Here is a 23,395-nt window from a genome sequence, read left to right on the forward strand (position 1 = left end):
CCTTGTTCTTTCTCTTTTACAGTACTGCGCTTAATGTGCTCGTTACATGCCTCTAATTCCCTTAATCCGTGTGTTCTGTGTGCTCGTTTCTTACGTGTACCCCTAAATTGTTCTATATTTGTTTGTGTGATCCCTTCCCACTGGATGGATACCGTTGGTCATAACGGCATTAGACGCATTCGAACGTGTTCACTGGTTTACGTGCGTAAAAGCATTAGGTATCTGCATATATATATATATATATATTTACATTTCTTGTACGAGTGTGTTACGATAAAGGTTCATGACGGAGTTGGTTCCCGAAGCAGAGGTAACATTTAATTGTGGCTCCCCTTCCTTTCCCTATGTACGCGTTTACCGTTGTTTCAAAACCACTAACAGTGGGATGTTGTACCGCCTCGAAGACGACAAGGGTCGATGGGCATTCTACAACGATACACCGTTAACCGTATTCAACGTATATGTTAAGTTTAATGCGGACTCGGTTGTGACTTCGGATACTGATGTGGCTCTGGAAATGACGCAGGGAGAGTGGGATTACTGGGCTACAACTGTGGTTCTTCCGGGTCACACGCAGCGCTTCGTTGAAGGGACCATTTCCAGTTTCCTACTCAATTTTGCCAGTGAGGGAGAGTTGGCGAAGGATGTCACATTTGTCAATGGTACACCCACAGTGGGATATGACCGAGTGTATCGCTGCTTCAAGCAGAACGCAAATGGGATGTTGTTTCGCCTCGTAAAGGTGGAAAGGCCAGGTAATGAGTGCGTGTGGAACTTCTACAATGATAGTCGGGAGCTTAGTGTTGAAGTGGAACTCACCCTAATCGAAAAAGATTCCGCAAAACCACTCGGGGATACGCAGGTTATTCCTCCTCCTGATGGGGTTGGCGTGGCACTGTATAAGATTGTTGTTCCGCCCCTGAAAACTGTTCCCTTCTTGCGTGGGCACCCGCGTTTCAGCAAACAGTCGTACGTGGCGAAATCCATGTATGATGAAAATATGCTAGACGCATCAGAGATTACTTTCGAAAATGGTCAACCCGATAGGGCAGTTATCGACTACCCACGCACCAAAGTGTTCCGCGGGTTTAACAACAACGGCAACGGTCTCGCCTTCCTGCTCGTGGATCCAGAAGAAAAAAAATGGGCATTCTACAACGACACAACAAACTACAACGTTACGGCAACAGTACGTTTTGCGGCGGGTAGCGTCTACAAGGCAGCCGCTAACACGCGTGTGGAAGTGGACCCAGCTGTCGAGGGCGGCACAGTGTGTACCATCACGGTGATGCCACTCGCGACAGAGCTTTTCATAACGGAAGGAAACCCAGAGCAGTATCAAATATCCTTGTCGGCGGAGTGTTCCACGGGACCGAAACCTGAAGAGAATCCTGATTATCAAAATGGCCAACCAGACACAAAAGTTATGCTTCGATGGGAAAAGGTGTATCGTTGCTTCAAAAATCGTGGTAATGGGTTGCTTTTCCGCTTAGTGGGTGATAATGATAGGAGGTGGGGCTTCTACAACGATACGACAGATTTCATATTCACAGTTACTGTATCCTTCGAGAACGGAGAAACAGTGAAGACGCTGGGGAATACGAGTGTTTCAGAAGATCCCGAGTTAGGGAAGGTATTTACACTGGAGGTGGCACCCCTTTCTACGGAGGTATTTGTTTTTGGGGATTTGTCTGGATACAAAACAAGGTTTGCAGCTCGCAGTGTTCGATGCGCGTAACGGAGATTTCCCCCTTTACTTGTGTACAGGCGGATTCTCCTTGATCGATCGACATCTTTCTGCATCCCTCAGTGCTGACCTTCATGTATTTAAACAAACTTGCGCATTTGTACATCTTTGCTTTACTCTATGGCACGGAGTGAACACTGACCGTTTTTTAAAATCTCTTTTTCCATTCTGTTTGCATTCTGTGCAGTGAAAGCTTCTCCCCCCTTCCCGTTGCCTATACAAGTTTGTTTGCGTTTGTGTATGCGGGGCTTGAAAGAACAGTGCGGTAACGGAGAAGTTGTGGTAATCGGCAGCGGGGGCTACTGGGAGTGAGCAGTGGGTATATGTGCGTAGCTATTAGCTTTATCGGTAACTGGTTGTTGCCGGCCTCAGGGGGTGGGGGAGAAGGGAATTGCTGTTGGTTCGGATTTGGTGGTTCTACCTGCCGTTCTACTGCAATTAAAATCGCTATTGTCTGGTGGCAAAACACCTCAAGCATGTAAAAAGGTGTATGTGCATTAATTCAATGTATGCCGTTTCACTTTTTGTTTTGTATGTTTGGTTGCAACATGTTAACCTCTCTCCTTCTTTATTTTGAGGACACTGTTGTAAGGGTGTTTATATTATGTAGTAGAGAATCACGATTTTGTTGCAGCGCCACTGTTTTGTGCCATCCTGTTCATGTGAGTGAGAGGCAACTGTTTTTTCATTTTGTTTTCTCTTCTTTTTATTACTTCCCCTCCACTATTTCTCCTTTTTTCATTATGTAGTTTACCTTTTTCTCTGTAACCTACTGGTTTGACACTATGTTTGTTTGAAACTGCGTGTACGTGTTTGTACGCGAGAAGCGCGTGGCTGTTCTAACCGAAAGTGGCATATGCTGCTGGGACACTCACTTTATTTTCAGTAGGCATTCACTATTTCCTCCCTTAGTTTGTTTTCACTGTCAGCACTTTATTTAGGAATATTATCCACTTCGGGGGTTATTTCCACTAATATTATCATTTTGATTATCTTCCCGTTTGCGCTCTCGATAAGTTAACCATGTTGGAGCTGTTGCTTGACACCCCCCCCTCCACCCCCCCCACACACCCACACCTACAGCCCGGAAGGGGGATTAAAAGGCGTGACTCCACATGATATTTGTGAGGGGAGCAGTATATATTTTACGTTTTTACTTCTTCATTTTCTTTTCTTCTAGTCTCCCGAATATGATATGTGTATGTCTCTTTTTGTTTTATTAATTTTATGACGAGACGTAGTGCAACACCTCATTTCGCAGTCCCTTGTTATACCTCTGAAAAAGGAAAATTGCTAAGGACATTGCTCTCTCCCGTTGTATATATATATATATTTTTAACTTGAAGCAACAACCAACTAATCAGCAAGTGCAAGGGAACGCGGAATATCTTCGCTTCCGAAGCTAAGACATTTTGTTTTAAGCGTGCCCCGCTTTCTCCCTCTTACCAAACTTAATTATCTGCATACCTATTCAGTCGCCTAACAAACTCTTCTGATGACGAATCAGTCGGACGCGATATTTCCCAATATCCTGTGGGCGCAGCGAGCTGAGTTGGTGCTTATTACTATTCCCCTACAGGATGCCACGAACGTTGTGGTGGAGATAAAGGAGGGGCGCGTGCTTCACTTTGAGGCTGAGGCAGGAGGTGAAAAGTATCGTTGTGACGTGGAATTGTTTCGTGAGGTGGTGTCAGAAGAAAGTCGCCATGCAGCGCAGCCGCGGCAAATTGACATTCAACTAAGAAAAAAGGCACCACTCACTGAAAGTGGCGAGGAGGAGTTCGCTCAGTCCCGTTCATGGCTGCGCCTCACTCGCGACAAATCAAAGAACAGCCATATTCAAGTAGACTGGTCGCGATGGCGAGATGAAGATGAGGATGAGGATGAAACCGGTGGCCTTGGCATGGATTATAACGACTTGATGTCGCGAATGATGACACAAAAGGGACTCGGGGAAGACGATTGCATGGATTGCGGAAACCACACTGATGAGGACGGAGTCGGACCCGGCGCTGACAAAGCGAATCATAGCGACAGTGACGATTATGACGATCTGCCTCCTCTCGAACCGTAAGAAAATTCCCATATTCAATCTTATTGGCGTATTACGCCTCCACAAACTATTCAAAGTAAAATAACAAGCGGGCGAATTAGAAGCAACTCAGATGATCCTTTTGAAAGGGGGAGCAGAAAGCACTTCCAAGGGGGATGTGGGACAATAATCTCCGCACGCTGTGAATCAAGTGAATTATTTTTCCGTACGCTGGGTATTATACACTGAGTTGATATTTAAACGCACGTTTTCCCTCGTGTTCATTTGTCCGTCTTATATCTTGTCTCTTTAGTGCGTCTGATTCTAGCCTTCATGATCACTTTCGATCTTAATTTTCGAATCTTTTTTTATTTTCTTGTTCACCATGCTTTCCCCCAAAAAGGTTAGTCGAAATACGAAAGGAATGGAAAGGGGAGTATGCCGTGGGATAACGCTTGGATAGCCGGAAAAAGCAGGAGAAAATATATGATGAACAATACGGACATTAGGGGAGCCAACCGCAAACGGGACTTCTTCACCTTTCTCTATTCAGCACGATGTGCATGTTACGTTCGCACATGTTATTTCTTCAGGGATTGCATCGCCTCTCTGATTCTAACCTAACCTTTTCTTATTTCACCTTATCTACAACTATACATTACTACTATTGTATTTTTTTTTTTTACCTTGAGTGATATTAGGAGAACGCACGTATCGCATCGGAGAGGCTATATTTAGTTGCCTTGGATATGCTGAATTATTTCCACGGCCTCGCTCGTGTGAAGTCGCGTTTGTATCGAACTGGTGACGTGCGAGCGGTACTGGCGTGCTTTTCCAAAATGGGATATTCTCGTGATTAAGCTTATTATTATTATTATTGCGTTTTTGCCGCCGCACATTCCATTGGTTTTTGGTCTGTGAGGTTTAATTATCTGATGCAGTCGTAAACTGCTATGAGGTGGGCTTCTCCGTGGTGATGGAATACTTTTTGTACTTCCCCGTGTGTGTGTTTCCTTGCGTTGCGCATATCGTTTGCATGGTGATGCGCTGGGCAGTTTCAAACGAGTGCTGTGTATTTGTATGCGCATGAGCGGGTGTAATATGTTGTACTCCAACCCGAACTCCGTTTTGGTGTCCCTTATCTTTTCCTTTAATTTTCCTTTTTTTTTTTTGCGTGTTGGGGGCCCTCGTCAGCCTCCCGTTAACTGACTGGGAGAGGGTAGTGTGTGTCAAACAATTGTGTCGATAAAAAAGATATGAGCAGTTTTTGGTCCAAGAAGTCCACAGCATTCAACCCCAACAAACTGAAGGCGAACCTCCGTATGGCAATTACACGGTTACGCATGCAGCAAAACAAGTTGGTTAACGGAATAAAAATTCAACGGCGACAGGTGGCGGAGCTGCTTGCGTTACAGAAATACGAATCGGCTCGCGTGAGAGTCGAGCAGGTTTTACGGGACGACGTCAGTATCGAGGGCTACGAAGTGCTCGCGTTGTTTCTTGACCTCCTGTCCAATCGTGTGCACCTCATAACAAACATTAGCGATGAATGTGTGAGTGGAAGCAGTGACAACAGAAAGAAGGGGCTGGCACTGTGCCCACCAGAACTAAAGGAAAGTATCACATCGGTGCTTTGGGCTGCAGCTCAACTCGGCAACGTCGTACCAGAGTTGCAGAACGTGAGCAAGTGCTTCGAGGCAAAGTTGGGTGCAGATTTTGTAGCAATGAGCGTCAGCAACGCAGAGTTTTCTGTGAACCAGAAAATTATCGAGCGTCTAGGCTTTAACACACCATCGAATGCGCGCTGTATTGAGTATCTCACGAACGTGGCAACAGAATATAGCATTGAGGGATACGATGAACAGAGGTTGCTGGACCCAAGCGGATTAGTTCCATCAGTATCCACCACTGAGAATGTAGGAACCTCATTAGGTGTTGATGTGGATACCACCACATTAGGAAGCGTGATTGACCCTACAGGTGTACCTGAGGGCGGTATAATAAGGACCCCCTCAGGTTTCTTGCTTCCGGCTCTAACGCAAGCGCGCGATGAATTGGAGTGCCGCTTACTTCAGCTTAAACGTGGTTGAGCGATTGGTTGGGTGAGTTGACTTTTTTAGCTTCTGGGCACTCTTCTTCTCCTGCTACTGGGAAGTGGAAAATAGCCAACCAACGTGGAGCGTTTTTGAAGAAAGTACCGTTGCGGTTAAGGACAAGGGAGACCGACTGTTTTTAAATTTTGTCTCTTCTGCTCCGCCGAGTGTGGGCTTGATTCCCTAGTGTAAGAGGAGACTGATGTGACGCCATTGCTGGAAAAAAAATTCTCGCTGTCAATGATTTATAAATATTGTTCGTGTGTTTTTCCCCACTTCCGCGCGGTACTGTGATCGATAGTGTTGCCGTAGAGCCTTATTGTGACCCCATTTTCTATGTTAACCAACTGTACTCTTTACTGTATCACTTTCTACTATGTGTTATCCGATGAAATTAGTGTGTCGTGTGCTTGCTGCACGGAAAACAAAAGAAAGGCCAGTAAGGGCGAGAAAGGAGGTGGAAAGAAAATATAAACCACAACGACAAGAAGGCAATTAGAAAGGAGTGAAACGGAGGACAAAGAGTGAGCAGGTAAACAAATACATATAGAGAGGGGGAGGTGGTGAGTCATATCTTTCACCGGGAGTGTTGCAGGGGGAATGAACTTTGGCCACACCATGGCTTCAACCTCCGCAAGCATCCAGTCATTTGGCAACGATCACGCGGGAGGACAAGGTGGCACAATGAGGCAAAACCCTCCGAAAGAACCATCTGAGGAAGAAGTTTTACAATACATTGTGGATAATGTCAACAAACTACTCTCAAGGCACTACTCACTGGTGGAGTTTGATGCCATACAGGGAACTGACCTACTTCAAATTCTCGCTGATATATTTGGAACGCTTTCGCCCGCTCAGCAAATAGATATGGGAGTTGCGCCAACGGATGAGGCAGCGGCGTCAATGCTGGAGTTCCTTACCAAAACACTTGGTTACCGCGTGCCACCGATGCTCGCCGACTCTTTCCCCACCAGCTTTTCACGAGCTGAGCCAACAGTTATTTACCCAACACTGTATTGGGTTCTCTCCAATATGCAGCAGAATGAGAAGCGCGTTTACCTCGCCAGGTTCCTCCAGCGTTTGGAGATCCCAGAGGCGATGCTGGCACAGGATGAGGATGTGCGAGCCTTATATCAACAGTACGTGAATCTCCGTGGTATGTTTGTGAACACCCATCGTCGTGTGGACGCTTTGAGGACAGCCCATGCGGACCCCGCCGATGCCCGCCGTGCAGTCACCGTGCTGGAGGAGGAGTGTGACCGCCTAAGGGGATATATTCAAGTTGCGGAAAAGAAACTCGCTGGTGTTCCCGACAAGGAAGCATTGTTGAATGCTTGCAAATCGCTTCGTGCTGCCTTAGAGGAGGAATCGAGACTTGCAGAAAAGGGTGTGGAGTTGCAACAACAACTTATATCATCACGGCAGCGAAGCACGGAAATGCACAACCGCCTTCAGAATCTCCGCCGAGACGCCGCCGATGGGCGTGTAGACGTCATAGTGCGCCGACTGAGAGACGAAATACAAACAAACAAAATGATTATTGAGGAGCAACTGCCGAAGGAATTGCAACAGAAGCAACGCGAGAACGCTGAATTTGATCGTCTCATATCCGAACCATTAGATATGCAGGCTCTTACCACAGAGAACCAACAGCTTGACGAGGCGCTTAAAAAACTTCACCAACAAGTGAAAGAGCGACAGAAACCAGGTGAAGATGGGAGTACAATTGCGACGATCAAACAACAGGTAGAGCGCGTGGCCAAACGGAAGGTGGAGGTAATGGAGCAACTTACCGGTCTTCAAGCCGACAACAGCCGAACGCTTAATGATATACGAGAGCGTGAGAACCGCATTGAGCAGCTCCGGGAGGCCCATCACATGCTGAAAGATGATGACTTCCGTGAATTTTCAAAGCAGGTACTGGCCAAGAAAGCAGCAACTGAGTCGATGCGGACTCATTTGTCAGAGCAGCGTGTCGAGTATGGTGTTTTAAACTTTACTGAAAATGTCCTCAGGTCTCAGTTTACTTCACTGGATGCAGAAATTGGAGACTTGGAGGGGAAACTTGGACTTCAAGGGTACAGCCGCACAGTGGAAACACTGAGCAAACTCACTCATGAAAAGGATGCTATCGAAGGACTCAAGGGGAAGACACTGGAAGAGCTCTCCCGTGTCGTGCAGGACTTCACTATGGCAATACGAGAGCGTCGGACGAAACTTGCACCACTCATTAACGAGCTCCGTAGCGTTCGTCAGACAGTAGCGGAGGTGGATCAGGAATGGGCAGAGAAAAAGACTCAGTACGAGTACCAGGAGAGCGTGCTCATGGAGGATATCACAAAGATCGAGCGTGAGGTGCAATCCCTTCATGAAGAGACGAGTACTGATGAGTCCGTATACCACCGCCTGCAGGCGCAGCACTTGCTTCTCAAAGCCCACGTGGATCGTATAGAAGCCGAGAAGGACTTTGCGGAAATTGTTCGGCGGGGTGCAGAGGCAGCGGACGCCGCCGAAAAAGAGGGGGTCGTTTCAGGCTCGGGTTCCCTCAAGTGCGCGCACTGTGCCAAAGCGTGCGCTAACAAAGGATGGCTTCTGTACCACCTCTGCAGGGAGCATGGTCTCACTGTCATGGCAGAGAAAGCCTTCGAGTCTGCCATTGAAGATCTACAAATACGATTACGGGATCTGCAGCAGAAGCAGCGGGACATCCAGGAGAATTATGAACAAAACGTGCAGCAAGTAGAATGGTTTGGAAATCTGAAGCGCGTACTGGAGGCGAAGCTTCGTACCTTGCACAACGAGGGGTCGCGTTGCCGCAATGCACTTGACAGTGACATCAAGGAAATTATGGGTAGCGCAGGCGCTGGTGGAGCCAATGTTGACATGTTGGTACTTCCGGGTGACTAGGGCTTTCACTGCGCGGCGGAAGGCAGCTGGTCATGGTTCCGCAGCTGGATAGAATGATAAATGGAGTGAGTTTGTAGATACAGCAGCTTCAATGAGGTGTGCGGGTAGGAGCTGGAGTCGAAGTAAATAGGTCGGAAGAAGGATGTGTTACATACAAAGGGAATTTGCAGATAATTGAGCTCCAAGGGGATTGGTAAAAGAAAAAAAAGTTGTGAAATGCATTAAGAAGCAGGAAGAAAAGTAAATATGAGGATAGGATACAATGTACAACCCGCGTCCCCAGAATGCTGATCAAGGTTGTGGTACTTGCCGTGTTTGTTTTTGAAACACTGTGAACTGTGGGCGCCTAAATGTGAAAAGCCCAATTGTTACTGTGGTTCGGCGAGAAAGTATCACAGAGGGGAAAGTGGCTTTGATCTCTCGCACGAAAAGGTGCAAAAATTGCTTTTTTTTCTTTACACCCGCCATCCTCCCTTTTTCATTTTGCTTATGAATGCGCTCGGGGATTCGTGTAGGTTGTGCAATAACATCGAAGGTGGGAGCGGAAACACGTTGCTGTTGTTGCAATCCCCATATATTCACTTCCTAATTTCAGCATTTACGCATTTTGTCACGAAATAGCAGGGCAACTATATTTTGTTTCGCGCCCTCATGTTTAACTCATTACTTTCACCCCGGTTTATCTTTTTTTTGTTATGTTATGGCAGTGGTCTTGTAGCGGAAAAAGACTCCATAGAATAGGCCTGTCAGCACATTGCTCTCATAGAGGTCGCCCTCTTTTGGCGTTATAGATATAACCGTTACGTCGGTCCGTGCACGGTGGAATTCTCCCAGTTATCATTTCCTTCCCAGTCCTGTTTCGCGTCGCATAGAATGATATCTCAACCTACTGGAACCACACATGATGATGTGAATGAGCCAGTGGTTGATGGAAGTAATGCCGTGGCAGGTAACCTGGAAGGCACTCGGTTAGATACGAAGAAGTATGAGCAGGTTACTCCACTTGCAAGTTTCTCGCCCGATGAATTGTCAAAGCTACGTCATGTATTCCCTGACGCCTATCAAGCTCTGTTGCAGTATGAACAATTGTGTCGTCATAGTTCTGCGATAGTTCAGGTAAAAGAAACTGAGTTGCAACGAAGCATTGACGTCGGCCAAGAGGTACTTAGTCGAATAGATGCGCTACAGCTGCGGTGCGCTCAGCTGGCGAAGGAGCGTGATGATGCGCTTGCGATGGGTCAGGAACATGAGTCCCACTTACGGGAGAATATTGAGGAGTTGCAACAGCTTTTGGAAGAGCGAGAAAAGGAAATATCCCATTTGAAGGCGATGCAACATGATGTTGAGGATGAGGGGCGGCGCTTGCAGTCAAAACTTTCCGTTATGAGTCTTCCTGCAGCAGCACAAATCGTCGTTCTGCATAATCAGTTAGTGCAGCTAATTGAGCGTGTTGAGCAGGTGTGCAACAACAAACGGTCATCTTCATCTGTGGCGTCCACAGCGCGCATGAGTGTAGCGAGTATCCCTACAGATGGGAACGAAGCCGAAACTGTAGTGTTATTAGAGCAATGGTTAGCAGATTCTTTGGACCAAACCATACAGCGCACAAATGAACTAACAAACGCAGTCCACCTACTGGATGAGCAACTTCAACACGCAAAGCACCAAGTTGAGCAGTCGGAAAGGAAGTGTCAGGAATCGGAGAACAAAATTATTACTCTACGACATGAAAACGATCAACTCCAAGGCGAGCTTGTAGCACTACAAAAGGACGTCCAGGCACTTGACAGACAAGCTGAAGAGCTGAACGCGGCCGGTTTCCACCGTCACATGGATGCGGTGAACTCTAAGCAACACGAATTAGAAGAGGTGCGGCGCCAGCACTCCGCACAGTTGTTGTTGCTTAGAGAACAGCATGGAGAGGAGCTGCGCTCCCTTGAGGAGGAAACACGATCGCTTCGGGCCGAGCTGAGCCGTTATCGCGATGGAACCGCGGTGCCCGCCACTTACAACAGTCCGTCGAAGCCATTGGAAGTGCAAATGTCGGATCATCAAAAGCAGCAACTTCAGGAGCTAGTCAACGACTTCGAATCTGAGAAACATCGACTTGTAGGAGTAATAGAGCAGCTGGAAAACGCACTGCTTGATGGTAAAAGTAGTTATCAACGTTTGGTGGCGCAGTACGAGGAGGAGCTACAGCAGCAGCAACTCCGTGCAGCAGAGCTGGTGAGGACCGCTGCTGAGAATGGCAGACTCAAGGAGCAACTAGAGCATGCAACTGCCTCCATTTCGGTCGTTGGTGAGCTAACGAAGGCGCTTGAAACGAAGGAGCTGTACATCGCTACCCTTAATCAGCAAATTCGTGAATTGAGTATGGAGGTGACGAAGCTGAAAGGGGCGGCTCATTCATCGAAAAACCAGGGAGTTGCGCGAGGAAGCATCTCGAAAAATTATGAGGATATGGAAATGGAGTTGAAGCAGGAGCGGGAGAATTCTCAGCAACTGGGCGCTTCACTAGCCGCTGTCCGCTCGCAGTTGGATGAGCTGACGGTTCTTTTCAGCGAGCAGAAGCGCCGCGTGCGTGACTGCCTCCGGTGTCCACCACCACAACTGGGAATGGATCGGGAGCGGGTGACATCTCTTCTGCAAGCCAGCGCCAGCCGTGCAGCAACGCGTTTCTTCAACTGTTTAGAACAACAGCACCGGCACCTCAACTCACTTTCGCATCATGCCTTCACCCTGTACGGAGGCGTGGAGCCCATGCAAACGAAGGAAGAAGGAGCGGCAAATCGAAAAGCGTCAGGTGTTGCAGCGGCACACTATTCTTCTTCCATTTCCTCATTCCCTGGAATGGCAAACGGGCTGAAAAAGCCTCGGAGTCGCCAACAAGTTCAACTGGAGCAGATCCAGAAGAATGCTAGTCGATTCAGCTCTCCTGCGCGATCACCATTACTCGAGGACGAGTGCTCCGCCCCAGGTTACGTGGTCCTTCAAAATAGTGAGACTGCGGCTGCCTTGTCTACTGCAATGGTGCGCTTTCTGAATGATTTGACAGAAGCTGTGGTGCAGCAACTGTTGCAACCATACACAGGTCCACTTGAGGCCCTTCAACGGTTGCATAGTGCCTTTAACCCCTTGATGGGCGCGCACAACGAACACTGGACACGGAAAGGAGACACGATAAGTAGCGACATTGTTCACCATAGTGTCAGTTTGGATAACATTGAGGTATCTGCTGACGAGAATGCGTCTATGCTGAGGTTACCGACCTCACTGGCGCAGCAGGAGAAGGTCTCTCCCAACGATATTATTTGGACAACCGTAACTGAGGGGATTATTGACGCTTTTGTTGACGCATGCACAGTCGTGTTTCAGCGCGTGTATCGTGCAGCTGGATCTCAGCTTCAGCAGTGTGAAGAGAGGCTGAAGCAAGCTAATCGTCAGGTGCAGGCGAACTGCGAGGAGCGTATCCGTCGCACAGCTCTCTCTATGGTGGAGGGGGAGGGAAATCTTAATGCCCAACTTCAGGTTGCAGAAACAAAAATTCAGTCTGCACATCAGGCTCTCGACATACTGCAGGGAAAGTATGAGAAGGAGGCTTCACGCTGCTGTGAGCTCTCAGCTCAGGTGAAGCGACTGGAGGGACGGCTGACCGAAAAACAACGCGAGTTGGAAACAGAACGCCTTCAGTGGCGGCATACGGTCCGCGAGCTTCAAGATGCTTGTGGCATTGCTAAAGAGCAGCATGCGGAACAGGGAACGCGGCACCAACATCAGGTGCAAGAGCTGCAAGAACTACTGCGTAATGTGCGGCAGCAGCTGCAAGCAGCTCGTGACGAAGGTCATAGACTACGCCTCGAAGTGGAAAGTGTGCAGGCGGAGCACCAACAAAAGATCCAATGGCTGGAACAAGAGCAGCAGAAAACGCGTAGTTCTGAAGGAAAGGCCGAGCATGCGTTGCAGAACTTACGTGAGCAGTTAGCCGCATCCAACACAGCGTTGCAGGTGAAACTGAACGAGGAAACAGCGCGTGTGCAGCGTGCTAACGCAAATGTTGAGTCGTTGCAATCTGTGTTGCGCGATGCGCAGTCTGCCTATCAGCTCTTGCAGAGTGCGTTATCGGATGAGCAGGATCGACGGGAGATGGCTGAGGAGCGCGTGGAGGGGCTGAATAGGGAGCTGGCGCTGCTCCGCAGCCGCCTACAGGTGCAGCAGCAGCGAGTAGCGGAGATGCAAGAGGCGGAGCGACTTCAGCAGTGCCAATTGGATGCTGAGGCAAGGAAGAATGAAGCTTTGCTGAGGGTGAATCGTGCACTCGAAGGCCGTCTCTCAGAAGTGGAAGGTGACAGGGAACCGCTGCGGCAGCAGTTGCAGAGTTTACTACTGTTGAAGCACTGCTAGTAATACCAAAGCACCTTTCTCCTCACCCCTTCATTTCCCTACTACTTGTACCGCTATTTGTGTTGCTTTAGTTGCCCTCTGTTCCCCCATTCTTCATATCCCTTTTTTTCTCACTGTTGAGCTGTCTCGTTCTCTTGTTTTCTTCATTTTTGTTTCTTTTTTTTTTTAATGTAAGAAGTCTTTCTGTGTTATCCCTCGTTTTCGCTCCTTCCTTAAGGGCTCCGCCCTACTTCCCCCCATTATTAACTACTATTTTTTCTGTACTGGTGTTCTCATTACTTTTCCTTCTTGCTTTATTTTATTGGTCCCTTTTTTTTTAAAAAATCTTCCTTCATCATGTCTGTGTTTGTTCAGTAACTTTAAATGGTGCCGCCTGCCTCGTCATATGTTTTTAACTTCGTGTGCGCCCACCAAAGTAAGTTGGAGTTCACAAGTACGAATGAGTGTGAGCGTTTGATTGATTGATCGAATATATTGTGGGAAAAGAGAGGAGGAAGCGGGTGGCAATGTCGTGAATCAGCGTGTAAATCTATAGAGCTGGAAGTAAATGATTGCGGGAGTGAAGGGGTGGAGTGAGGAGGGGGAAAGAAGAAGGAGGACTGCGTGTATTTGTGTTCTTGTATCTACATGGATAGTGGAGGCAGTCATGTCAAGAAAAGAAAAGGATGAAAGAACGGTAACGAGAAGAAGTGAGCAAGTAGAAAATACTTGAACCTGTGGTTTGAAACCCCTTTATTCTAAAAAGAAAGTGTAAAGGGAGGATTTAAGAAAACCAGTGGAAAAGGGATGACTGTCTCCTTGTCTCATAATTCTCCTCATTTTATTTTGTGTGTATGAAATTACAAAAAATTGAAAACAATTGAGTTTTCCACTACCTCTTTTTTTTTGTTGCCAAGGGTTACAGCAAGTCAGGGGGAAAAGGTGACTTCAAAAGATTATATATATATATATGTATGGGGAAGGAAAACGGTTGCTCATCACACTTCTCCCAACTTCTCTTCCAACGCGCTCCCGTTAGTTGCTAACGTAGTATTATAGGAAGAAGACTAAAGATACTTACGAACACATACGTATTCATATAAATATATCCATACATTGTTTGAAATAGTTGTGCTGCAGACGGAGCCGCTATGAAAAGGGATACAAACAACCACAATGGAAGTGCTTGCGCGTTCCACGAAGGTTCTAGCCAGATGGTGGACACATCTTTTCATTCCACAGGAGACGGTAGTGGCGCTCCGACACAAAACGTCCAACAGCAAGAACAATTACCACACCGTACAGGAACTGGGAAAAGGCGTGTAGGTGGGTTTAGTCCTTCAGTTGCACCGTTTGCATTGGACACACAGGATCCAACGCCCCAGCAGCGGAGGACCTTACTGGGCCGTGGTGGGGTAGAGGCCATGAGACGGAACAGACAAGATCAAATGAACCTTTCATGCAATGAGTATCCCGACCCCCCACCCGTTGGGGTGCGCGCTCCGTTGCGTCATGTGGTGCGGCCTGGGTCCGCGAAGCACCAAGAGCAGTCTACAACATGCATAGATGAAGATACCCTGCGGCGAGCGAAGGCACGTTGTCCACAAAGCGCGCAGCAGCGTATGCCCAGTTTTATATTCGGTGAGGATCCGCAGGGGCCGCGAAGAACCGGACGCGCAATGCACGCGCAGAGCTATAAACCCACGTCCCTGTGGTGAGACGCTGATGCAGTTCCTGATTGTTTAGGGGATGTGAATCTGCAGTAAAAAGGAGGGGAAAGGACGAAGAGCCGAAAGGAGGTGGAAATGAAGCAAAGCACTGGCGAAAGCATATGTTTTTTCCCCCGCTGCTTCAACGCTGCGAGTTTCCTTTAATCAATGGAACATGGTTTCAACCATTCTTCCCTCCCCAGTTCCCTCTCTGCACCGGTAGCGTCCCTTAACTCTTTTTTCCATCGAGTTTGCTCCAATCCTCAGTGTCTGACTTCGGCAATTCATGGGTCAGTGAGTTGTGGCTCTGTGGATAGGACCCCCCCCCCCTCCGGAAGGTGTCAATAGACAATAGATTAAAGTACTACTCTACCACTCTGTTAGCTACTGTCACACTCGCGTTTGTTTTCATTCGAGGATGTGCATTTGTAGTCCCGGTAATTTGTAGCTTCTCCTCTCTGCTCCTTTCCTTTCCTTTCACTGCACCCTTGGGCTTTTGGTTCTTTTCATTTCATGATTTTGTTTACCGGCCCTTCCCGCCTCGTGAAGAGCCGTTTTGGATCCGTTGCAAGCACTAGCACCACGGGCCAGTGCGTTGCAAACCCAGCGGAACCGTGACGAAGGCAAAGGTGGGGGGAGTATCATTCCACCGTTTTTCTCCCTTTTATTCATTCATTTTTTTTCTTCCTAAACGAACAGTATATTGATTTATTTTATATCTTTTCTCTACTCCTTTTTAAAGTGAGATTTTTTTTTTACAGCTTGTTCTAAATACCATCTTGTTAAATGATTTTCATTCTTTTCTTACCCATCCTTCATTCATCTATTTGTATTCCGTTCCGTGTGCACTCCGCGGCGATAACCCCCGGAAAAGAGGGTAGGTAGTAGCCACAGTTCGGAAAGGCTTGTGGGGCGCGGTTGTAGTGTCAAGAAAAAACCAGAAACCGACAAATGGAGCAAAAGGAAAATGAGATCACTACAGTTTACGCCAGTAACAACCCCGATATCCCAACACTGACGGAAGCCGCTACATTGATTCTCGCGCCCGAGGAGATGGTAAAGCTGCGGCGGAACATGACGGCGGAGAAGGTAGCGCACGCCAGGTACCTACGAGAGCATCCGGAGATTGATGCTATTATGCGATATGCCATGCGAAAACTTATTATGGAACGATCAGAAGATCCAGTGAAAGTGTTATTAGAGTTTTTCTCTACAGCTGACCTACGAGCGGCGTTAGCGGAGGAAAATCCTGAAGCCGAAGGGCGTGCTGCCATGTTACGTGAAAAGCGTGGATTAACCATTGTACTTCCGGCCTAGAAGTCAGGTGCCCACACACCTTCTCGCACATAGCGAGTGTTACTGTTTATGTTTAACTTTGAGCAAGACTGGAGGTGGTTCACCACCTAATTTCCACTCTACATACTTTTTCGGTGGTGAATGATGTGCAGTTACTCCACAGAGTGTGTGTGAGTGGCTATTTAGAGAGGGTGGAGACAAGGGTGCAAAACGGTCTGCCGAGCACAGAAATGAAATGTGAGCGGGTGGCAGTATCGAAAGTATGTTCCTTGTGCGATCCGGTGGTACTGACTTCGTTCTGTGACGAGGGGAGACTGGGTTTTGTAAATATTCCTCCTCTACACGCTCTCTTTCGTCTTCGTTACATGTAAAAACAAACAAATAAATGTGCGTGCTTTGATGTAAATACAGATTTTAACTAAGACGGCAAGTAAAGGGGACAAAATTGTATGCGGGCTGGCTACAAAAATTTATGTACCTTCCCAAACAACCGGTGAAGGTGAAGGAAAGCCCCTTTGCTGTCCAAAAGTCGCGACGCTTTATCGCGGCTACTGGCGTAGCCGCTTTCGTCACAACTGCTGTTGCTTCGTATTTCACACTTGAAAAGGTGCGTGAGAGGCAGCGGAGGCCGGATGGGGTGTTGCTTCAGCATAGGAATGGGAAACGAGTTGTCATCGTCGGTGCTGGCGCCGCTGGCTGTGCCTTGGCTGCCAGTATCACAAGTGCGTGTCCGGATGTTCACGTCACGGTAATTGAGCGGGAAAAGAAGCATGTGTTTCACGCTGTGGTTCCTCTTGCCCACGTTGGCCACCGAAGTTACGATCTAAACACAACAGGCGGTGTCGATTTCCTTCGCTCCCCAGCCACGTGGAATGTGACACGTGAGGCCGCCCTCGTCCGTGGTGAGGTGCTACGTGTTGATACCACTAAAAACGAGGTTGTCGTGCGTGAGGATCAGGAGGCACTTACCGTAACGGCGAGGGCGGAAACGAGCGAGCAACCGTCGAAGAATGTGTTAACTTGGCCTATGGGCCTACCCTCATGGCTTCTTGGGGCGTCGCTGCCTCCGGTCAATGAGCATCGCTACCCGTACGACGTTTTAGTCCTTGCTTGCGGTGCCGCACGGAGTCTCGGACCCCTTCAGAAGTTCCTAACAGGAGAGCAAGTGGATCGTTACCGTATTGCTGTGAACCCTGGTATTACGCGTGACTGCTTGGTGCATCTCTACAAGGGAACGGTGCTACACGTTAAGGTGCCGCCGACGTCGTTTGCGGAGGGCGCGACTGGGGTTCGTTCAATTTCGACGATGCGCTACGTATCGAGACAACACGATGGTACGTTTATCGGTACTGTAAATACCGTGTGGCGCTACCTCTTCTTCTTCAACAAGCAAAAATTTTGTCCGTACATGGCAGTGACTGCGGACCGCGGTCCTAGTGATGCTCTTCCAATCGAGGTTAACGAAAGGGTTATGGACTTCTGGAAGCAACGTAGTGTAAACTTCATGCCGTGCACGTATATCACGCACCTGGACCCCCGTCGCAGCGAAGCCACATTGTACAACTACCAAACGCAACAAAAACAGGTGGTTAATTACCAGTTGCTTCTGCTGGACTTACCGCTTGTTGCGCCAGAATTTATTCGTAAGAGTGGACTGAGCCGATCGGAAGCTGCCGAAGGATTTGCCGAAGTGAATCCTCACACTTTGCAGCATGTCAACCACGCGAATATATTTGCTATCGGCGATTGTGCGGCATTGCCCACGGTGAAAAGCTACGGGGCCGTTTTTGCTCAGGTGCCGGTGGTAAGTCACAACGTACAACAACAGCTTTTGCACGGTGCTCATGGGACGGGTGAGATGTCAAACGCTGCCGTACGGTCTCGCTTTGCGCGTTACGACGGCTACTCATCGTTTCATATCGTTATGACAACTTGGCGTGCGATGTGGCCTGAGATGACATACGGTGACTGGAGGGATAATTTGAGTTTCCCCACTATCACAGATGCTCCTCTTTCGCTGACCAATAACCACATTTGGGACAACTTGGCTTGGGCTGACGTCCGCGGGTTTTTGAACGCAGTTTATTATCAATGGTTTTTGTACGAAGTGATGTTCTATTTTGTGTTTACGCGCGGTGCATGGTACCCACCGAAGTGGTTTTCCGTGCCGAGCTTTGGCGATGATGGAACTATGTTGTAATTGTCGAGTTGGGAATCTGTTGAGGGAACGTTTGTGCGAACGAGATCCGCTTATGCCTCTACATATGCTACAGACACGCGAATGCAAATACAAATTGGTAAGTAAAAGTAGGCGTCTCGATCGCAGGAGCGTTTCTTCCCTACGTTTAGTGGTTGGTAACTTTTCCCTACCAGTCATCACTCTTAGCGTGGCCTATGCCGCCGCATCTCACATTCCAGTTAGTCTTCCCTTCCTCCTTTATCTTTCACATATATATATATATACGTGCTAGCAAGAAGGCGTGCCTTATCCAAGGGCAAAAGAGAGAAAAGACCAGGAAGGAAAAGCATACAACTTAAGTAAGGAGGAAAACGAAAAAAAAAAACATCCTTTAGCGTATACATATATTATACATATAAATTCATCTATTCGAAGAACTTTGGTTTAAACAAAAAAAAACGGGAGTTTTATATGTGCAATGATGAACTTAGGAGAAACTCTTGACACTGGCAGTGCAGACGGTCGTCCTGGTCCCAGTCCGACTTTATCTGTCGGCAGCGGTGTCACACCAGCACCGTTGAATTCCTCAACCGTCCACTTGACAAGGACTGTGGACAGCGAATTAGGCGACACTAATATCGGCTATGACATCGCTGTTTCTCCCTTAAATGCGGAGACTGAGTCTCTTGCAACTCGCCGACCCTCAGCGTTGGACATCTTTCCGCCTGCAGGACTAAACCGCACAGACGACGGAAAGCCGTCGTCTTCCCATCCTGCCTCGAAACCTTATGTCACCGGCGGTGACGAAGGTAAAAAGCAATCTGAATGTTGGGATGCAGATGAAAACTTCCTCCTCAAACACACAAAGCACGTGTTTATTCTGACGAGTGCAGGAAAACCCATCTTTTCCCGTTACGGTAATGAGAACACAATCAGTGAACTATTCGGTGTGTTTCAGGTACTTATCACTATGGCACAGCAGAAGCAGGATGGAGGGACGTTGCATTGGATCAATGCTGCTGATCTGACTATTTACTTTCACGTGGATGGTGGACTTTACTATGTTCTGGTAACTCGTGGTGGAGAGTCACCATACAGTTGCAGACGTCAACTGAAACAACTTCATTACCAATTGCTAAGCTTAGTACCCAACGTCAACGACATACTTTCGAGATGCCCATCGTACGATCTTCGTCGTCTGGTTTCGTCTACCGATGGGGGTGTACTGCGGCAACTAATAAAACGAAATAGCAGGGAGGAGTGTTATATGTTTCGCTGCCTCGCTGCTTCACCATTGTCTGTCGCAAGCAGATGTCATTTGACATCTATTCTAACTCAGCACTATCGCAGTGGTTTTAGCAAGGGAGATATCAGCAGTGAAGGAGGTGTGGCGGCTGATTGCCACTTGTTTAGTTTTTTTTTCTTCAGGGGTCGTGTCGTCTGCATGGTTGGTTTAGCTGATGGCAAGGTATCTCTGCACATAGACGACACTCTTATCCTGTTAAACTTTGTCCGCTGCCTTCCTCTTTCGCAAGTGGGTGAGATATGGGCCCCGCTTTGCCTCCCGCGGTACAATGACACCGGCTATTTGTGGTGCTACTGTACTGATATGGGTGCTATGGTAAACGAGTTGGACTCTAGCGAGAGTGGATATGTGGCAAAAGACGACCATCATGGGGTAGAAAAACCGACTGCAAAGGAGCCATTTGCCGAGACGAAGCGCAGTGAGCTCTTGTTAGTACAAGTTGCGAGTAGCCAACTGGCTTTTGCGCCCCTTTCGATGCAGGCGCATTGCATAGCTCAGATGTTGCAAACATCATTCACTCCGCTAATCGATGAGTTGGAGGCTAGAGAAAACATACCGCTTTCACTCGCCCTACCAAACGTAGTAGCGCAGCGTCAACAGGAGGTGCACGAGAAAATTAGTAGGCTGCTTACAAGGGCAGAACAGCAATATCCTGAATGTCTTCCGTCTGCTTCACACGCACCCTCTTCGCTTCAATTACCCCCGGTACCTGTGCACCCATATGGATTGCAGTGGTTTGCATTGATCCTTAAGCAACCATCAAACGTCATATATAGTGAGCCTTCACCTGCTATGAAGTTGGATCCTCGGTTGAAGAAGCGCCAACTACGCTTACTTGTGAGGCTACGTTACGAGCTTGCTCTTCGCACAAACCAGAATGAACAACTGCTTGTTTTGAACACAGAGGAGGTCAACGTGGTTGTTATGAAACCTACTCCTAATTTGCTTACGTCTCTTGTGCAACAGTTTGGATCAAGGGATGAGTGCGTTAACAATGTTTCCCTTTCCAGTGGAAATGCCACGGCGTTGTGTAGTCATCTTCAGGAGTTGCTGCTTCTATTCTCTCCGCACGTGCCGAAGCACCAGATGCTACTTTGTGCTGTGAGTGTTGCGGTGGGTGTGATGGCTCGTGAGTGTGAGTTATCTTTACAGCAACCCCGTAGCAGCAAGTCGAGGGTGTGGTGAACCAATGGGTGGAAAAGCGAAAAAGTAAGTGAAGGGTGAAGGAGGTTTTTGTTTTTTAAATTTCCTTCCGCTCCCCCTGAAAGGCCCTTCTTCTACACCTCCTCACCTTCCCTCATTCCCTTTTTCATTCCCTCTGTGTGAACTCTACCTCCTTGTTTATCAAATATTCTGTGCGTATTTAACGTCTTTTTTGTTTAATGCGCTTATCTTCGTCTTCTTTGTTGTGACATTTGCCTTTGTTTGCATCACACTAAACTGATCTTTAACTCCACCCTTGTGGTTCACTGTTTTTTCCACCCACGTACTCATTATTTATTTATTTTTTCTGCGAAATAAACGAACGACGTAACGGCTCAGTGTTTGGACTATGCTTGCCAAGAAGAGGGCCGAGAGGCAACATGCCATTACAGCTACCGCTGGTGGGGAACGTAAGAAGGAACTGCAGAAACTGAAGCGCCGTCGCGAAGAGTCGAATGAAGAGGCGAAAAGGGATGGTCGGAGCAGTGAAAGGAAGCATCGACTGTCGGGCAGTGAAAGATTATCAGAAGATCCGATGCTCCTCTCAGCTGAAGACCCCACCTCGGTATTGCGCGCGATTGGTGACCATGTGAACACCCGGTTGAAAGAACTAGACTTTGATGATGATATCGACGCTGATCTCTTTGATGAAAGGCAACGGCAGCTGCGCGAGGAGGCAGAACTTGCGGCCGGGACGAGGAGTCGTCTGTTGGCCTCCCATATCGCTGAATTTCTTCACAAGCAACAAAAAAAAGGGACGATCGAATCTGAGAAAGTTGAAAGCCCATCGGCAACGGACGTCAGTGCTGTGTTTGTAGCTCACAACAGCAACGCCGTTACGGCAGTATGCAGTCTGGGCAACGAGATTGTGTTTCTCGGTGACAAAACGGGGGCTGTGTATTTTGTTGAGCTGAGAGATAATGCGGGTAGCACAAGAAAGGAACTACTGTCCCCTTGCCTCTCCGCTGCAGTACTTTCAATTGCGGTATCGGACACTCGCGGTGTGCGGCCTTCTCAGCGCACTCTTTTTGAGCGAACTACTGCTGACGTTAGTGTTACATCATATGTGGCAGTAGGAGCGGCGGACGGTACCATTGGCATCTGGGTTACGGATACCAGACGCCACTTGGGAACTCTGACAATGCATCGCTCCGCAGTAACTGGTCTCGCATTTCGTAACGATACACTTTACAGCGGGGGCTACGATGAGGCACTGCGGGTGTGGGCATTACCGCAGATGTCGTGCGAGGACAAGCTTTTTGGCCACACAGGTCGCGTGTTCGGTCTTCACTGTCTACGACGTGAGCGCTGCGCCACTGTTGGTGATGACGGTACGATGCGCTTCTGGAAAGTGGACGCTGCCACACAGCAGGAGTTCACTGCGAGTGCTCACTTCGGCGGAAAAGTGGTGCTTGAGTGCGTCGTGATGATGAATGACTTTATAGTCCTTTGCGGTGCTGCAAATGGAGCCCTCCTTGTTTTTGATGTGGGGAAGCGGAAGCCTGTGGCGGTGCGGGAGGGGGCCCACGGCTACGGTTTTGTCGGCGACGGGACTGGTCTTGAGAGCGAAGCAATTGCCATGCGACAGAAGTTAGACGGAAGTGTGGTCTCAGAGACGAGAATCCCCAACCCGATCACAGCTGTTGCTGCCATTCCATATTCGGATACGGCGGCGAGCGCTAGCTATGACGGTGTTGTGCGTCTCTGGCGTGTTGGCGCCGCATCTGAAAGCAGTGGAAAAACAGGCACAGGGAGCGGTGTACCTGCTACACCAGTTGTGCAACCGAGTTCACTGGACTGCCTTGCCTCCATCCCTGTCCGGGCTATCGTCACCTCACTGTATTTTCCTCCCACCAGTGATGTGCTATTAATCGCCTGCAGTAAGGAGCCGCGGCTCGGTCGATGGGTTGTGCAGCGGAGCGCATTGAACTCCGTGTACGTTGTGCCGCTGAACCAGGAAACACGTTTTAAATTGTCGTCTCGAGGGCGCGTCGAACACCTTCCCACTTTATTGTACGGCATTGACAATGATGGGGCATCCGATGAGGCAGATAGGATGGAAGACGCCACAGAGGGTCTTAGTGACGCGGGTGGTAGAGGTGGTTCATATCGATCTCATGATGAAGTGGGGAATGGCGGCGAAGAAGGCGATGATGGTACTGAAACAGACAACAGCACTGGTATGTTTACTGTTGGTGAGGAGGGTCAGATGAAGTTTAGCATGCCCATGAGTAATGGTGACAGATATCACGGTACGAAGAAGAAGTCCAAAAAGAGGACGCCAGGTGCGAAAGGTGAAGTTTGTGCCCCCAAAACTTCTTCCAAACGCTCCAGTACTGAAGCCGCAGAGGAAGAACGGCGAAAAAGAAAGAAAAAAAAGGACAAGAAGAAAGGAGCAGGAGGAGGGAAACACAGCACTGCTGGCGAAGAGGATAAGTAAGCGCGAGTGCATCTCACGAGTGAAGGAAGTGTCTTGTGCCGCGAACTCAAATTCCCTTCTTCTTCTTCCGCTCCTCCTCTTGGAGATCACTTGTTCCCTTGTC

The 23,395-nt window shown here is 48.4% G+C and overlaps 10 protein-coding genes across 10 annotated transcripts, besides 2 other annotated features; all 10 read left to right on the forward strand.

Annotated features, from left to right (window-relative positions):
- Window positions 1-226: 226 nt before the first annotated feature.
- Window positions 227-246: a microsatellite.
- Window positions 247-283: 37 nt separating this feature from the next.
- On the forward strand, window positions 284-1,738 carry Tb10.70.5060 (hypothetical protein, conserved; the record flags this gene model as incomplete). Its single annotated transcript, XM_817421.1, has 1 exon — window positions 284-1,738. One exon carries the CDS (start codon window positions 284-286, stop codon window positions 1,736-1,738), a length of 1,455 nt encoding a protein of 484 aa, XP_822514.1.
- A 1,327-nt stretch (window positions 1,739-3,065) lies between these two features.
- Window positions 3,066-3,086: a sequence feature (AT_rich).
- A 156-nt stretch (window positions 3,087-3,242) lies between these two features.
- On the forward strand, window positions 3,243-3,821 carry Tb10.70.5050 (hypothetical protein, conserved; the record flags this gene model as incomplete). The annotated part of the gene is made up of 1 exon (XM_817422.1): window positions 3,243-3,821. The coding sequence occupies one exon, from the start codon at window positions 3,243-3,245 to the stop codon at window positions 3,819-3,821; it is 579 nt and encodes a 192-aa protein (XP_822515.1).
- Window positions 3,822-5,035: 1,214 nt separating this feature from the next.
- Window positions 5,036-5,869, forward strand: Tb10.70.5030 (hypothetical protein, conserved; the record flags this gene model as incomplete). The annotated part of the gene is made up of 1 exon (XM_817423.1): window positions 5,036-5,869. The coding sequence occupies one exon, from the start codon at window positions 5,036-5,038 to the stop codon at window positions 5,867-5,869; it is 834 nt and encodes a 277-aa protein (XP_822516.1).
- A 687-nt stretch (window positions 5,870-6,556) lies between these two features.
- Window positions 6,557-8,779, forward strand: Tb10.70.5020 (hypothetical protein, conserved; the record flags this gene model as incomplete). Its single annotated transcript, XM_817424.1, has 1 exon — window positions 6,557-8,779. One exon carries the CDS (start codon window positions 6,557-6,559, stop codon window positions 8,777-8,779), a length of 2,223 nt encoding a protein of 740 aa, XP_822517.1.
- An 873-nt stretch (window positions 8,780-9,652) lies between these two features.
- On the forward strand, window positions 9,653-13,180 carry Tb10.70.5010 (hypothetical protein, conserved; the record flags this gene model as incomplete). Its single annotated transcript, XM_817425.1, has 1 exon — window positions 9,653-13,180. The coding sequence occupies one exon, from the start codon at window positions 9,653-9,655 to the stop codon at window positions 13,178-13,180; it is 3,528 nt and encodes a 1,175-aa protein (XP_822518.1).
- Window positions 13,181-14,310: 1,130 nt separating this feature from the next.
- Tb10.70.5000 (hypothetical protein, conserved) lies at window positions 14,311-14,877 on the forward strand (the record flags this gene model as incomplete). The annotated part of the gene is made up of 1 exon (XM_817426.1): window positions 14,311-14,877. The coding sequence occupies one exon, from the start codon at window positions 14,311-14,313 to the stop codon at window positions 14,875-14,877; it is 567 nt and encodes a 188-aa protein (XP_822519.1).
- Window positions 14,878-15,819: 942 nt separating this feature from the next.
- On the forward strand, window positions 15,820-16,185 carry Tb10.70.4990 (hypothetical protein, conserved; the record flags this gene model as incomplete). Its single annotated transcript, XM_817427.1, has 1 exon — window positions 15,820-16,185. One exon carries the CDS (start codon window positions 15,820-15,822, stop codon window positions 16,183-16,185), a length of 366 nt encoding a protein of 121 aa, XP_822520.1.
- A 451-nt stretch (window positions 16,186-16,636) lies between these two features.
- Tb10.70.4980 (hypothetical protein, conserved) lies at window positions 16,637-18,364 on the forward strand (the record flags this gene model as incomplete). The annotated part of the gene is made up of 1 exon (XM_817428.1): window positions 16,637-18,364. The coding sequence occupies one exon, from the start codon at window positions 16,637-16,639 to the stop codon at window positions 18,362-18,364; it is 1,728 nt and encodes a 575-aa protein (XP_822521.1).
- Window positions 18,365-18,821: 457 nt separating this feature from the next.
- Window positions 18,822-20,834, forward strand: Tb10.70.4970 (hypothetical protein, conserved; the record flags this gene model as incomplete). The annotated part of the gene is made up of 1 exon (XM_817429.1): window positions 18,822-20,834. The coding sequence occupies one exon, from the start codon at window positions 18,822-18,824 to the stop codon at window positions 20,832-20,834; it is 2,013 nt and encodes a 670-aa protein (XP_822522.1).
- A 367-nt stretch (window positions 20,835-21,201) lies between these two features.
- Tb10.70.4960 (hypothetical protein, conserved) lies at window positions 21,202-23,292 on the forward strand (the record flags this gene model as incomplete). The annotated part of the gene is made up of 1 exon (XM_817430.1): window positions 21,202-23,292. The coding sequence occupies one exon, from the start codon at window positions 21,202-21,204 to the stop codon at window positions 23,290-23,292; it is 2,091 nt and encodes a 696-aa protein (XP_822523.1).
- Window positions 23,293-23,395: the final 103 nt, after the last annotated feature.

Source organism: Trypanosoma brucei, chromosome 10 (genome assembly GCF_000002445.2).
Source record: "Trypanosoma brucei brucei TREU927 chromosome 10, whole genome shotgun sequence".
Classification (NCBI taxonomy): domain Eukaryota; phylum Euglenozoa; class Kinetoplastea; order Trypanosomatida; family Trypanosomatidae; genus Trypanosoma; species Trypanosoma brucei.